The sequence below is a fragment of the Hyla sarda genome, chromosome 4, assembly GCF_029499605.1.
Source record: "Hyla sarda isolate aHylSar1 chromosome 4, aHylSar1.hap1, whole genome shotgun sequence".
Classification (NCBI taxonomy): domain Eukaryota; kingdom Metazoa; phylum Chordata; class Amphibia; order Anura; family Hylidae; genus Hyla; species Hyla sarda.
The window spans coordinates 39,664,433-39,679,425 of NC_079192.1; the positions used below are offsets into that span (position 1 = coordinate 39,664,433).

General features: G+C 47.7%; 1 protein-coding gene across 6 annotated transcripts in view; it reads right to left on the reverse strand.

Annotated features, from left to right (window-relative positions):
* Nucleotides 1-12,317: 12,317 nt before the first annotated feature.
* P2RY11 (purinergic receptor P2Y11) overlaps nucleotides 12,318-14,993 on the reverse strand; it is a 79,709-nt gene continuing 77,033 nt past the window's right edge. For all 6 annotated transcript variants that reach the window (XM_056570616.1, XM_056570613.1, XM_056570612.1 and 3 more), the window contains one exon: nucleotides 12,318-13,576. In XM_056570616.1, the coding sequence (XP_056426591.1) occupies nucleotides 12,612-13,550 (939 nt within the window). In that variant the 5' untranslated portion in view covers nucleotides 13,551-13,576 and the 3' untranslated portion in view covers nucleotides 12,318-12,611. The remainder of the gene's footprint in view (nucleotides 13,577-14,993) is intronic.

The following is a 14,993-nucleotide window of genomic DNA, read 5'->3' on the forward strand; positions in this document are numbered from 1 at the left end:
CGCTATGAGCCTGGCTTACTGCAGGTGAAAATGCTGACTGAAGACTACATTCTGAAGACTTCTTTAGGCAAGTTCTTCAGCGTAGGTGAGTATTTTTCTCTCCCTAGGTCTTGCAACAGCTGGAGACCCTCTGTTTTTTGGCCTATTCTACAGGAGCTGGGGCTGGCCGGGGGATACTTTATTCTTCCCTGCAGGGGGAGTGTTCTTTATTATTTGGGGGGCAGTGGAGCTATGGGGCAGTATTGTCTGTACGGGCACTTTGTTGAGAGATGTGTTTTACTATTCACGCCGCAGGTTTCCCCTCTGGCGTGTGCGCCTTTTACATTCGTTTTTGGCAGCCGCGGCTGCTGACGGCACTTTGCCCGCTCCGTTCCCCGAGCGCATAGGGGTTCACTACAGGCGGGGTGTGCGCTTGGGGTTCGGAGCGGGCACAATTACTATGTCCCGCTGTGTTTCTTCAGCGGCCCGGTCGATGTTAGCTCCGCCCAACGGGCCACATAAGCGCCTCAGCAGCGCGAAATAGCCGCCAATCAGCACCGTGCGCGCGTTTGGGGCTGTGCAAGGGCCAATCACAGCGCCCTTGCCCCTGACCCAGCCTTTTGCTCCTATTGGCTGGCGTCCTTTCTCTCCTCTCACAGCCACGGTGCAGAGTTCTCCTCACAGCAGCTGCCTTGGGACACAGACTTGGGTGAGACTGTTCATTTTTTGGCTATGTCCGTGCCCAGAACTGTTCCTCCCTCTAAGCAGATATCGGGAACGTTAGTTTCACATTACGTTTGTAAAATTTGCTCTGCAAAAATGCCAGGTTCTGCTGAACCCACTTGTTCTGCCTGCCTCACTGCTCCCCCAGACCCCCCTGCTATTTCTAACCCAGGTGCTTCTTCAGACCCGGTGGATTCGGACGCCCCTCCAGCCTGGGTTTCCTCCCTCTCCCAGTCTATATCCGACTTGGCACAGGTCTCCCGTTCTGTGGTGACTGCCTTGGAGAGGTCTACCCTTCACCGGCCCTCAAGAAGGTCCCGTTCCTTCTCGCTACGTTTTGCATAAGCGTAATAGGGGTGTCTCCTCTGATTCATCCCCGGAGTCTCCGGGTAGACACAGGCGTTCCTCTCGCAGGTCTCGCCCGACCGCTTCTTCATGCCACAAGCGTCACTCTTCCAGAGGACGTTCCCGCGTTCACCGCTCTGGCTCTCTTGAACCACGTACCAGGTCGGAGTCTCCCTCTTCCAGGGCCGCCTCCACTCGTTCACATTCTCCTGGAGATCAGGCGGACGAGGTTTCCATTTCAGCTTCCGATTCAGAGGACCGTTCGGACTCATTGGACACGGTGAACTCATTGGTTATGGCCATAAGAGACACCTTTAACCTTGGGGACCCAGGAACTTCGGACGCAGCTCCAAAAGTATCCTTTCATCGTGCCCGACCGGCACCCAAAGTGTTCAGCTCTCACGCTGAATTTGATGCCATTCTAGAATCTGCCTGAAAGCACCCTGAAAAGAAGTTTCAGGGACTGAAGAAGGTTCAAGAGCGCTATCCTTTTGCCAAGGACCTTGCCTCCAAAGTGACTTCCTCTCCGTCGGTGGACCCTCTGGTTTCCCGCCTCTCTAAAGCTACCACTTTACCGCTGGCGGATGCGGCTGCCTTCAAGGATCCGGCAGACAAAAAGGTTGAGTCTTTAGCGAAGTATGCCTTTGAAGCAGCGGGTTCCTCCCTGCTTCCTGCCTTCCTCTACCTGGGTGTCTAAGGCCCTTTCGGTTTGGCATTCCCAACTCCGTCAGGGAATTCTTTCGGGTTCTCCCCCGGAAGAATTGTCTGCTTTGGCTCTCCAATGTTCCAAAGCTGGAGATTTCCTGTGTTCTGCTTCCTTGCAATTAGCTCGCTGCGCTGCCTTTGTCACCGGTAATCTAGTGGCCCTCCGTCGTTCCATTTGGCTTAAAACATGGAACGCGGATGCTGCTTCTTAGAAGTCTCTCACGGAGATTCCCTTTTACCGGTTCTCGACTTTTCTGCATGCGCCTGGATGAGATTATCTCTGAGGCGACAGGTGGCAAGAGCTCTTTATTACCTCAAAACAAGTCTAGCACTTCTTTCCGCAGAAAGTATTCTTTCTTTCGGACGTCTGGCTCCTCTAAAGGGTCCGATCAGGCGCCTTCACGTGACAAGACACCCTTTTTCAAGGCGCGTCCCTCTTGGAAGTTAGACACCAACTGTTCCGACCATTTTGCAGCCAAATCAGGCAACCGCAAACCCACTTCTGCATGAAGGGATGCCCCCCACCCATAGCTTTTTCTCGGGTGGGAGGTCGCCTCTTGGTCTTTCGAGATATTTGGACCACGCACATTCAGGACTCCTGGGTCAGGGACGTGGTATCCAACGGGTACCGGATAGAATTTGCCTCCCTTCCGAGGGATTGTTTTTTTTCAGTCACGTGCTCCCCGATCTCCCTCACTTGCGAGGGAATTTCGGGAGGCTCTTCAGTCCCTTCTCGTCCAGGGTGTCATTATCCCAGTTTCTTCAAGGGAACGCTTTCGGGGTATCTATTCCAATCTTTTTGTGGTTCCCAAGAAAAACAGTTCTGTGCGGCCAATCCTGGATCTCAAACGTCTCAACCAACATCTTCTTATCCGCCATTTCTGAATGGAATCTCTCCGTTCGGTGATGGCATCTATAGATCAAGGAGAGTTTCTTTCCTTGGTGGACATCAAGGATGCCTACCTCCCACGTTCCAACTTTTCCCGGTCACCAGCGGTACCTCCGCTTTGCGGTTCCGGAGGGTCATTATCAATGTGTGGCTCTCCCATTCGGTCTGGCCACAGCGCCACGAGTCTTTACCAAGATTCTGGCGCCTGTGGTAGCTCTGTTACGGTCCAAAGGGGTTTCAGTGATACCCTACTTGGATGTCCTCCTCCTCAAGGCCTCCACCAGAGCCCAAGCTCTGGAGAATGTGAACCTCACTCTTCAGACCTTATGTCGCTTTGTGTGGATGGTCAACCGAGACAAGTCAGTTCTCTACCCCACCCAGTCTCTGATCTTCTTGGGGCTTCAGTTCGACTCGGCCTTGGCTTGGATTCGCCTCCCACCAGACAAACGTCTGGCCCTCTTGTCTGGAGTCCGCTCCCTCCGGACACCATCCCCGGTCTCCATCCGTACTTGCATGGAAGTCCTGGGTCGGATGGTGGCAGCCATGGAGGCCGTACCCTTTGCCCAGTTTTATCGTCCTCTCCAGCTGGCGATTCTTGCACGATGGGACAGGTCTCCTCTTTCTCTCGAATGCAAGATTACACTCCCTCCCTGGACCCGTCTGTCTCTGCGCTGGTGGCTCCGCTCCCCCCTTCTTCTTCAAGGGCGTTCGTTCCTTCCCCTCCACTGGCAGGTTTTCAGGAATCAGACGATTCAAGGCCTTTGGCCTCCCCCAAGTAGCCCTTCTTTCCATAAATGTCCTGGAACTGAGGGCGATTTATCTTTGTCTGAAGCATTGGGAGTCCCTGCTTCAGGGCCACCCTGTTCGTGTCCAGTCGGACAACGCCACGGCTGTGGCATACATCAACCGGCAGGGCGGCACTCGCAGGTCTGCAGACATGTCCGAGGTGACAAAGATCCTCCTCTGGGCAGAACAACTAGTTCCAGCCATTTTGGCAATTCACATTCCGGGAGTGCTCAACTGGGAAGCTGATTTCCTCTGTCGGTCCTCTGCCAACCCCGGAGAGTGGTCCCTTCTTCCGGAGGTGTTCGCACAGATCTGTGACCTCTGGGGGACCCCAGACATGGATCTCTTCGCGTCTCGACGCAACCGGAAAGTTCCGACGTTTGTGTCAAAGTTCAGGGACCCCCTGGCTCTAGCCGCGGATGCCCTAGTAATTCTGTGGTCGGGCTTTGTCCTGCCCTACCTGTTCTCTCCTCTCCCCCCTCCTTCCCAGGGTTCTGAGAAAGCTCAAGTCGGAAGGAGTCCCCGCCATTCTGGTGGCTCCGATGTGCTATTTCGGAAGCTTACTGCTGCAAGGGGAGGACCCCACCCTTCAGGGTTTTGGCTCATTCCACCCGCTCTGTGGGAGCATCCTGGGCTCTCCGAAACAAGGCCTCGGCCTTGCAGATCTGTAAAGCGGCCACCTGGTCGTCTTTGCACACTTTTTCGAGATTCTACCAGGTTCATACTTTCGCATCGGCTGATGCTAGTCTGGGCCGTAAGGTGTTGCAGGCGGCAGTGGTACAGCCGACTGCCTGACCTTTTTTTCTCTGCCCACCCAAGGGACGGCTTTGGTACGTCCCAGAGTCTGTGTCCCCCATGGAGCCGATAGAGAAAAGGAGATTTTTTAGGCTTACCGTAAAATCTTTCTCGGAGGATCCATTGGGGGACATAGCTCCCTCCCTTTTCTGGGGATCCTTTTCGGTTATCTGTCCGAGGGAGTGTTCAGTCAGTTTTTTTTCTCTGGTTCTCAGACAGTTCATGTTTTTTTTTCCTTTGACCTGTTGGTCTCCTCCTATTGCTCTGGGACTAAAACTGAATTGCTCAGTGGCCTGGAGGCGGGTATATCCTGCTGGGAGAAGCCGACTTTTTGGTTACCATAGTGTAAAGCCTCCAAGAGACAGCAGCATATACCCAGAGTCTGTGTTCCCCAATGGATCCTTCGAGAGAGATTTTATGGTAAGTCTAAAAAAATCTCCTTATCTAGGTTATGGAAGCACAGACCGATATATGAAAGGTGGCATGTGTCTTAAAGTGGTACTCAGCTGCTGAGCGTTTGGAACAAACTGTTCCGAACGCTGGAGCTGGGAGCTTGTGATGTCATAGCCCCTCCCCCTCATGACATCACACCCCGCCCCTTCAATGCAAGTCTATGGGAGGGGGCATGACGGCTGTCACGCCCCCTCCCATAGACTTGCATTGAGGGGGTGGGGCGTGATGAGCTCCCGGCTCTAGCATTCGGAACAGTTTGACACGCACAGCTGACACGCACCTCCCATAGACATGAATGGAAGGGTGTGGCCATGATGTCACAACCACTGCCGCAGGAACCCAGTGTTTGTTTAGAACGCTGGGTGCTGGGGGGGGCCCCAGCGATCAGACATCTTATCCCCTATACTTTGCATAGGGGATAAGATGTCTAGCTGCAGAGTACCCCTTTTAAGTGCTCATCAACGTCTTACGTCACCTGTCCTGTACTTGTAGGACCTGTCCTGTACTTGTAGCTGTAGGACTGTCCACAGAATACCATTTCTACCTGCGTACCTGTCATGATCTTGTTAAATGTTATAATCCTCCCAGTTTACTGCCCCCATCATGATAAACCACCCCCTGCCTTTATTTTTATTTTATTTTTTGTTTTCTACCTTGATATTGCTCTGTATTTTCTGCTCCGTCTCAGATTCACAGACTGGGAAGGGGCGTTCCCCAACAGGCGTGACATCATCTGAAGCCATACAGGGGAGAACTTCCTCCCTCACTCTGCTACACACAGTCCAGAGCAATTCAGTGTGAGATGAGCTATGACTGTCTAAGGCTGCACCCCTCCAGCACTCTAGACTGCATTTCCTGATTTGGGATTTCTGCCAGGACAGCAGGAGTCCAAAGTATGTGCAAGAGATTGGGGGGAAATGTGCTCTGGACAGGTAGGGAGACACCTTGTGGCAGCTTTTTTTAAACACAAATAAACCATAGAAAACGTGTTTGTTTGTTTTTAACCATAAGGAGTGCAATAGCAAATAGTTTTAATGTCAGTGCCTAGTTGAAACAAATAACCAACGGTTAATGCATAAAAAATGTGAGGTCCCTATCCTCAACACCCACAAAGTGCCTTTCAGGGCTCCCAAGGCATACCACGTCCTCAGTTCATATTTTTTCATTAGATGCCGTCTATCTTCTAATTGTTATAGGGGAACTCTTCTGGTTGGGACTGTGGAGACCTGATGGGGAGATTTATCAAAACCTGTGCAGAGGAAAAGTTGCTGTGTTGCCCATAGCAACCAATCAGATCGCTTCTTTCATTTTGCAGAGGCCTTGTCAGAAATGAAAGAAGCAATCTGATTGGTTGCTATAGGCAGGCTTTGATAAATCTCCTCTTTTACCCCCCCCCCCCCCCACTAGTTAAGTCAAATGAATACCTTTTGCTGCCACCGTGGAGGAGGGGGACGAGGATGAGGTGCAAGGGATATAATGAAATATATTGGGGGAGATTTGTCAAAACCTGTCCAGAGCACATGCTGCTGAGTTGCCCATAGCAACCAGTCAGATCGCTTCTTTCATTTTTGAAAATGCCTCTAAAAAATGAAAGTGATCTGATCTGGTTGCTATGGGCAACTCAGCAGCATGTGCTCTGGACAGGTTTTGACAAATCTCCCCCATTGTGTAAAGAAGAAGGTGTAATGTCCAGGGGGCAAGTTCTGGGGAAAAAAATGTGGGAACTCACCCAAGATTTCCACTTAAAGGGGTACTAGACATCTGCCACTGGGGACCCCCGCATTCTCTACCTGCTGCACCCGGGGTTCGTTTAGAGCGTTGGGCAGCATCTGAGGCTCGTGACGTCACAGTAATGCCCCCTCAATGCATGTCTATGGGAGGGGGCGTGATGGCCATCACGCACGCCCTCCCATAGACTTGCATTGAGGGGGGCATTACTGTGATGTCACGAGCCTCTGCCCCGCATCACCAGTCATCCGGATGTCTGGGGTGCCGCAGCCGAGATCGCGGGGCCAGCGCAGCAGGACCCCCGTGATCTGACATCTTATCCCCTATCCTTTTGGATACGGGATAAGATGTCTAGGGGCAGAGTACCCCTTTAAGGGCTGGTCTTGCAGGACTCCTGCTAATGGGAACTGCGTTCCTGCTGTGGAAAAAGTGCAGGAACTCCATTCCTATGAGTTCCTGCAGTACTTGAGCCCTGGTAATGTCTCTATCACGTGTGACTAATAAACTCCCTCACCTCGGACCAAAATTTGGCGACCTCCTTACGGTGCCATAGGCAGTGTAAAAGATCCACCCTTGAGAGTTGGCATTCAGGACATTCTTTTAGGGCCAATGTGAAAAATTAAAGGGGTACTCCAGCGGATTTTTTTTTTAATTTTTTTAATCAACTGGTGCCAGAAAGTTAAACAGATTTGTAAATTACGTCTATTAAAAAAAATCTTAATCCTTCCAGTACTTATCAGCTGCTGTATACTACAGAGGAAGTTGAGTTGTTCTTTCCAGTCTGACCACAGTGCTCTCTGATGACCCCTCCATCTGTGTCAGGAACTGTCTAGAGCAGGAGGGGGTTTGCTATGGGGATTTGCTTCTGCTCTGGACATTTCTTGACATGGACAGAGGTGTCAGCAGAGAGCTTTGTGGTCAGACAGAAAAGAACCATACAACTTCCGCTGGAGCATACAGCAGCTAAGTACTAGAAAGATGAAGATTTTCAAATAGAAGTAATTTACAAATCTGTTTAAAGGGGTACTCCGGTGGAAAACTTTTTTTAAATCAACTGGTGCCAGAAAGTTACAGATTTGTAAATGCTATTAATAAAATCTTAATCCTTCTGGTACTTATCAGCTGCTATATGCTCCAGGAAGTTCTTTTCTTATTGTATTTCTTTTCTGTCTGACCACAGTGCTCTCTGCTGACACCTCTGTCCATTTTAGAAACTGTCCAGAGCAGGAGCAAATCCCCATAGCAAACCTCTCCTGTTCTGGACAGTTCCTGATATGGACAGAGGTGTCAGTAGAGAGCACTGTGGTCAGGCACACAGGAAGTTATTTTCTTTTTTAATTTACTGTCTAACAAACAGCAGCTAATAAGTACTGGAAGGATTAAGATTTTTTAATAGATGTAATTTACAAATCTGTTTAATTTTTAGGCATTAAAGTTGATTTTAAATGAATTGTTTTCTACCGGAGTACCCCTTTAATGCAGTGTCCAAGTATGCCAATCTGGACTTATGGCTGAGCTCTATGAACATGGTCAGTAATAATGAATTTCTTATTGTCTTTTCTAACAGGCAGGGCTTGGCTTTTCTCATACAGAGACACCTGCATCGATTTAAAGGGGTATTTCAGGATTATTTTTTTTATTTGACTATGCTACAGGGGCTGTGAAGTTCATAATATAGTGTCTGTACCTGTGTTTGATGGCAGGTCTCACAATTCTTATGTGCCTCATGTATATTTTTTTAGCAGCATACAAAGTGAGTTCAGTCTCAGCTTTTCCCAGGTTGCAGTGTGGCCTGAGACATAACATCACTAGTCAGGTGATGAAAGGGAGTTTTTAGGCTTCATTGGGTGGAGTGATCGCTGGGTGGGAGGAGATCATTCTTCACAGGGCTGCAGGCAATTGTCGTTTTCAGCAACGCATGGAAGGGAGCTCAGCTGTGCTGCAATGAGTGGGTGGCTGATGTATAGGAGGGAGAAAAGTGACCTCACACTTACAAACAAGGGATAGTGGGACTTGTAGTTTGAGGGAACACAAACAGGAAATAGCCATTTCACAAAAAGGAAGCAGCACTGTTATGGTGGACAATACAGACATTTAGCCTTAAGATAAGCACAGATCCTTCCTAAGCATGTAATTTACTGTCTAGCAGGTAAGTACTAAAGTCACCTTCTGTTGGATAATTCCTTTAACCACTTAAGGACCCAGGGCGTACTTGTACGTCCTGAGTCCGCTCCCGTTCTATTACGCTGGGCCCGGCCTCTAACAACGTCCGGGACCTGTGGCTAATAGCGTGCGGCACATTAACCCATTAGACATGGCGTTCAGTGTTGATCGCCGCGTCTAAAGTGAAACTAAAGTGCTGCCGGTTAGCTCAGTGGGCTGTTCGGGACCGCCGCAGTGAAATTGCGGCATCCCCAACAGCTGTAGGACACGAGGAGGGTCCCTACCTGCCTACATGCTGTCCGATCGCCGAATGACTGTTCAATGCCTGAGATCCAGGCATGAGCAGTCAAGCGGCAGAATCATCGATCAATGGTTTCCTATGAGAAACGATTGATCAATGTAAAAGATCAGTGTGTGCAGTGTTATAGTCCCTTATGGGAGCTATAACACTGCAAAAAAAAAGTTACTAAAGTTCATTTCCCTAATAAAAGTTTGAATCACCCCCCTTTTCCCATTTAAAAAAAATGTGTCGATAAAAATAAACATATGTGGTATCGCTGCGTGCGGAAATGTCTGAATTATAAAAATATATTGTTAATTAAACTGCACGGTCAATGGCGTATGCGCAAATAAATTCCAAATCAATAAGTCCGATCAATACAAGAATGGTACCGCTAAAAACTTCAGATCACAGCCCAAAAAAAAAGCCCTCATACTGCCCCATACGTGGAAAATTAAAGTTATAGCGGTCAGAAATTACAATTTTATACATATACATTTTCCTGCATGTAGTTATGTAGGTTTGATTTTGTCGTACTTCTGAAAAAAAAAAATCATAAGTAGGGGATCATTTTAATCGTATGGACCTACAGAATAAAGAGAAGGTGTCATTTTTACCGAAAAATATACTATGTAGAAACGGAAGCCTAAAAAAATTAGAAAATGGCGTTTTTTCTTCAATTTAGTGGCACAATTATTTTTTTTTTCCGTTTCGTCGTAGATTTTTGGGTAAAATGACTGATGTCATTACAAAGTAGAATTGGTGGCGCAAAAAATAAGCAATCGTATGGATTTTTAGGTGCTAAATTGAAAGAATTATGATTTTTTTAAAGGTAAGGAGGAAAAAACGAAAGTGCAAAAACGGAAAACCCCAGGTCCTTAAAGGGGTACTCCGCCCCTAGACATCTTATCCCCTATCCAAAGGATTGGGGATAAGATGTCAGATCGCCGCGGTCCCGCTGCTGGGGAGCCCCTGGATCCCCGCTGCAGCACCGCGCTATCATTACTGCACAGAGCGAGTTCGCTCTGTGCGTAATGACGGACGATACAGGGGACGGAGCAGCGTGATGTCATGGCTCCGCCCCTTGTGACATCACTGCCCTTCCCCTTAATGCATAGACATGTATTGAGGGGGGCGTGCCGTGATGTCACGAGGGGCGGAGCCATGACGTCACGCTGCTCCGTTCCCTGTATCGCCCGTCATTACGCACAGAGCGAACTCTCTCTGTGCTGTAATGATAGTGGAGTGCCGCAGCGGGGATCCCGGGGCTCCCCAGCAGTGGGACCGCAGCGATCTGACGTCTTATCCCCTTTCCTTTGGATAGAGGATAAGATGTCTAGGGGCGGAGTACCCCTTTAAGGGGTTAAAGGGATAGATTGATTGCGGGGGTCTGGCTCCGAGGCGTTCTGAACATGGACGCATGTAGCTTTCGTGTTTGTGACGTCATGCCACGCCCCCTCCATTCATATACAGCTGGTACATAGCTATCATCTCGCACCAGAGATCGAGGGGGGTCCCAGCGGCAGGATCCCTGTGATCAGACATCGTATCCCCTATCTTTTAGATAAAGGGATACTCCGCCCCTAAACCTTTTATCCCCTAAGTAATAAAATGTAGGCTACCAACAGCCACTACTAGGGAGATGTTTGCTGCATGCTGTTTTACTAATGAGTGTTTTTTGGAACAGTATCGTTTGGAACAAACTGTTCCGAATGCTGGAGCCGACACCGGGAGCTTGTGATGTCATAGCCCCACCCCCTCAATGCAAGTCACGGCTGTCACGCCCCCTCCTATAGACTTGCATTGTGGGGGCATGACATCACGATCCCCCCGGCTCCAGTGTTTGGAATAGTTTGTTCCAAACGCTGAGCAGCGGAGTACCCCTTTTAAGCTCCCCCATTATTGTTGCAGGTATTAGATCAATAGGCACCGCCCATGAGGAACAGTCTGCTCCGGACACAGTAGTAACTGTAAGCTTGTCAAGCATGGGGACACAAACCTTCAAAAGCAATTCCTAAATAAACATACACTGCAAAATGTCACCAGTATTGTTGGGTCACAAGACCAGGGCAAAAAGGTGCGACCTGTGATTTACAGCTTGATTAAATTCGCTCTGGTTTTCTATTCTTGGATTCTTGGTACTCTGCTACTCAGCGTTTGGAACAAACTGTTCCGAACGCTGGAGTCGGGAGCTTGTGACATCATAGCTCCGCCCCCTCAATGCAAGTCTATGGGAAGGGGCGTGACAGCTGTCATGCCCCTCTCATAGACTTGCATTGAGGGGTGGGGCATTACATCATGAGGGGGCGGGGCTATGACCTCACGAGCTCCCGGCTCCAGCATTCAGCACAGTTTGTTACAAACAAGGAGCAGTGGAGTACCCCTTTAATACCATACAACCTAAGGACATGTGTTCCACTACAAATGCTATAAACCTATGTAGAATGAATATAGTTTTATATCATTAGCTTTATTACAGTGTCACAGACTGGACAATGAATACACAGTAAGGCTGAACAAACACCTGATCCTGCCACGTCTATCATGCTACACTAAACATTTCAGATACACAACTACTGTATACATTAACACCAAAACCTTACAAGCCTCCTATAGACATGGTGTGCTTAAAGGGGTATTCCATGGAAAAAAAAAGTGCTCTCTGCTGACACCTTTGTCTGTCTCAGGAACTGTCCAGAGTTGCAGAAAATCCCCATAGCAAACCTCTCCTACTCTGGACAGTTCCTGAGACAGACAGAGGTGTCAGCAGAGAGCATTGTTGTCAGACAGAAAAGAACAACTCAACTTCAGTAGCTGATAAGTACTGTGAGTTTTTTTCATATCAACTGGCTCCAGAAAGTTACACAGATTTGTAAATGACTTCTATTAAGAAATCTTAATCCTACCAGTACTTTTTAGCTGCTGAAGTTGAGTTGTTCTTTTCTGTCTAAGTGCTCTCTGATGACACCTGTCTCTGGAACTGTCCAAAGTAGAAGCAAATCCCCATAGCAAACCTCTTCTACTCTGTGCAGTTCCTGAGACAAGCAGAGATGTCAGCAGAGAGCACTATGGCCTGACAGAAAATAACAACTCAACTTCAGCAGCTGATATTTATTGGAAGGATTAAGATTTTTTTAATTGAAGTAATTTACAAATCTGTGTAACTTTCTGGAGCCAGTTGATATGAAAAAAAACTTTCCCAGATTTGTAAATGACTTCTATTAAGAAATCTTAATCTTACCAGTACTTATCAGCTACTGAAGTTGAATTGTTCTTTTCTGTCTGACCACAGTGCTCTCTGCTGACACCTCTGTCTGTCTCAGGAACTGTCCAGAGTAGCAGAAAATCCCCATAGCAAACCTCTCCTGCTCTGGACAGTTCCTGAGACAGACAGAGGTGTCAGCAGAGAGCACTGTGGTCAGACAGAAAAGACCAACTTAACTTCAACAGCTGAAAAGTACTGGTGGGATTAAGATGTTTTTAATCAAAGTAATTCAAAAATCTGTTTAACTTTCTGGAGCCAGTTGATATGAAAAACAAGCAAACATGTTTTTTTAATGGAATACCCCTTTAACTTTGTCCTGGATGTATCCAATGCTTGTGGAGGACATCGGACGCTGTTCATACTACTGTGTCCTTCTCAGCTTTGATGAGTTCCGTTCCCTGGACACTTTCATCGTTCCTTATGTTAAACCAGTTGCCCAATTCTCACATCTGTCAAGTTTATAATCCTTAAAAGAAAAAGTCAAACTAAAGAGTCTCCTTTCACAGTCGGATGTCCTCAGAGTTTTTCTCGCCATGTCCCTGGCAGCACCCGAGCCGCGCTCTCACGTTGTCCATGACTGACGTGTACAGCAATGGATGAATACAAGGGTTCAAGGCCACCAGACCTCTGGTTATCTGAAAAGCTGAGTGGACGTACGAAGATCTTGCGCAGGATGGTGGGTACTGCCTGTTGGCAAGGTTGAGGTTCCTCAGAATGTGGTAAGGCAGAAAGGAGATGGAATAAAGGGCCACCACGATGCACACCATGGCGACCACCTTCCTCTTCTCTCTTGACTCAAGTCCATGGCTTTTCCAAACTGCCCTTGCAATGCCAATGTATGAAAAAAGAGTAATCACAAAAGGGAGGGCACAGCCGAACCCAGCAAGGAACAGGCTGTATGGCAGGTAAGTGGTCAACATACCATCCACCGCTGTCCCTATGCATTCCGTAACAGCTCCTTCATCTTTCGTTGTGGAAAATTTGAAGACCGGGGCGGCGATGGTGGCAACGAACAGCCATACAATGACGCTCGCCACCTTAGCGTGCTTGCTTTCTACCTTACCTCTGGCATAGAATGGGTACACTATACCCAGGCAGCGGTTGGCACTGATACAAGTTATGAAGAAGATACTTCCGTAGAGATTGCAATTGAAAAGAAACCGTTCCACTTTACACAGCGCAAGGCCGAAGACCCAATTTTTGCCCATAGTGTAGTACGCCACCAGAAGGGGCAGAGACAGCGCATAGGCCAAGTCACTCACCGCAAGGTTCAAGGAGAAGATGATGCCAGCGTGGCTTTTCTTGGATCCTCTGGGCATCAGTAGCCAGATGGCAAATCCATTACCTAGTAAAGCTATAAAGAACTCGACTCCATACACTGGAGCTAAGTAGTTAACCTGGACATGAGAGAAGGAGATGTTGCACTTGTGGGTCGCCATAGATCAATGTCCTTCAAGGAGCCGTCCTGCATTCACGGTAAAATAGGAAAAAAATAAAATATAAATAAATGAATAATAGAAACATAATAAAACATGAAAGGGGTACTCCTCTGGAAAACATTTTTTTTTTTTTTTTTCACAACTGGTGCCGGAAAGTTAAACAGATTTGTCAATTACTTCTTTTTAAAAATCTTAATCCTTTCAGTACTTATCAGCTGCTTTTTGCTCCACAGGAAGTTCTTTTCTTTTTGGATTTCCTTTCGGTCTGACCACAGTGCTCTCTGCTGACATCTCCTGACACGGACAGATAGGTTTGCTATGGAAATTTGCTCCTGCTCTGGACAGCTCCTAAAATGGACAGAGGTGTCAGCAGAGAGCAGAAAGGAAATCCAAAAAGAAAAGAACTTCCTGTGGAGCAAAAAAAAAAGCAGCTGAAAAGTACTGGAAGGATTTCGATTTTTAAATAGAAGTAATTTACAAATCTGTTTAACTTTCTGGCACCAGTTAATTAAAAAAAAAATTGTTTCCCAGCGGAGTACCTCTTTAAGTTACTGAATGTGAGCATACAAGCCATATACAACACTGATGGATATTTATACAGAACTTGGCTAACATACGAGACCATCTAGTTTTTAAAGGGGTACTCCTCTGCTCCAGCGTTCGGAACATTTAGTTTCGAACACTGAGTGGTGGGGGTCGTGACGTCACAGCCATGCCCCCTCAATGCAAGTCTATGGGAGGGGGCGTGGTGGCCGCCACGCCCCCTCCCACGGACTTGCATTGAGGGGGCATGGCAGTGACATCACGACCCCCCGCTGCCCGCACCCAGCGTTCAAAGCTAAATGTTTCCAACGCTGGGGCAGTGGAGTACCCCTTTAACTTTAACCGTTCTTGATTTCACTGACCAAACAATACCGCCATATAATGTGTGAATAATACTGCCACACCATGGCTGAATAATTTGTTATACAGTTCACTATGACATCATAATGTGAAAGGGCTGAAACGGCGTCAGAAGAAAAACTATCTCCATAAGGCCTCATTCACACCACAATTTGTGCCGCCAAGGCGCTAATGCATACCGACATATCTGTGCTCGGACCGGCACGGGCCCCATTCATTTCAATCGCCCAAGCAGAGTCAGCTAGTGACTACGTTTGGGTCATTTTCACAATACAGTGGTCCCTCAAGTTACAATATTAATTGGTTCTGGGACGACCATTGTATGTTGAAACCATTGTATGTTGAAACCAGAACTCTATGGAAACCTGGTAATTGGTTCTAAAGCCCCAAAATGTCATCCAAAAATAGGAAAAAGTGAGGATTAAAGAAAAATAAGTAGATAACTAATATATATATATATATATATATATATATATATATATATAAAGCAAGTCCTTACAGCCAAAGGCTGTCCGGGCATGCTGGGAGTTGTAGTTTTGC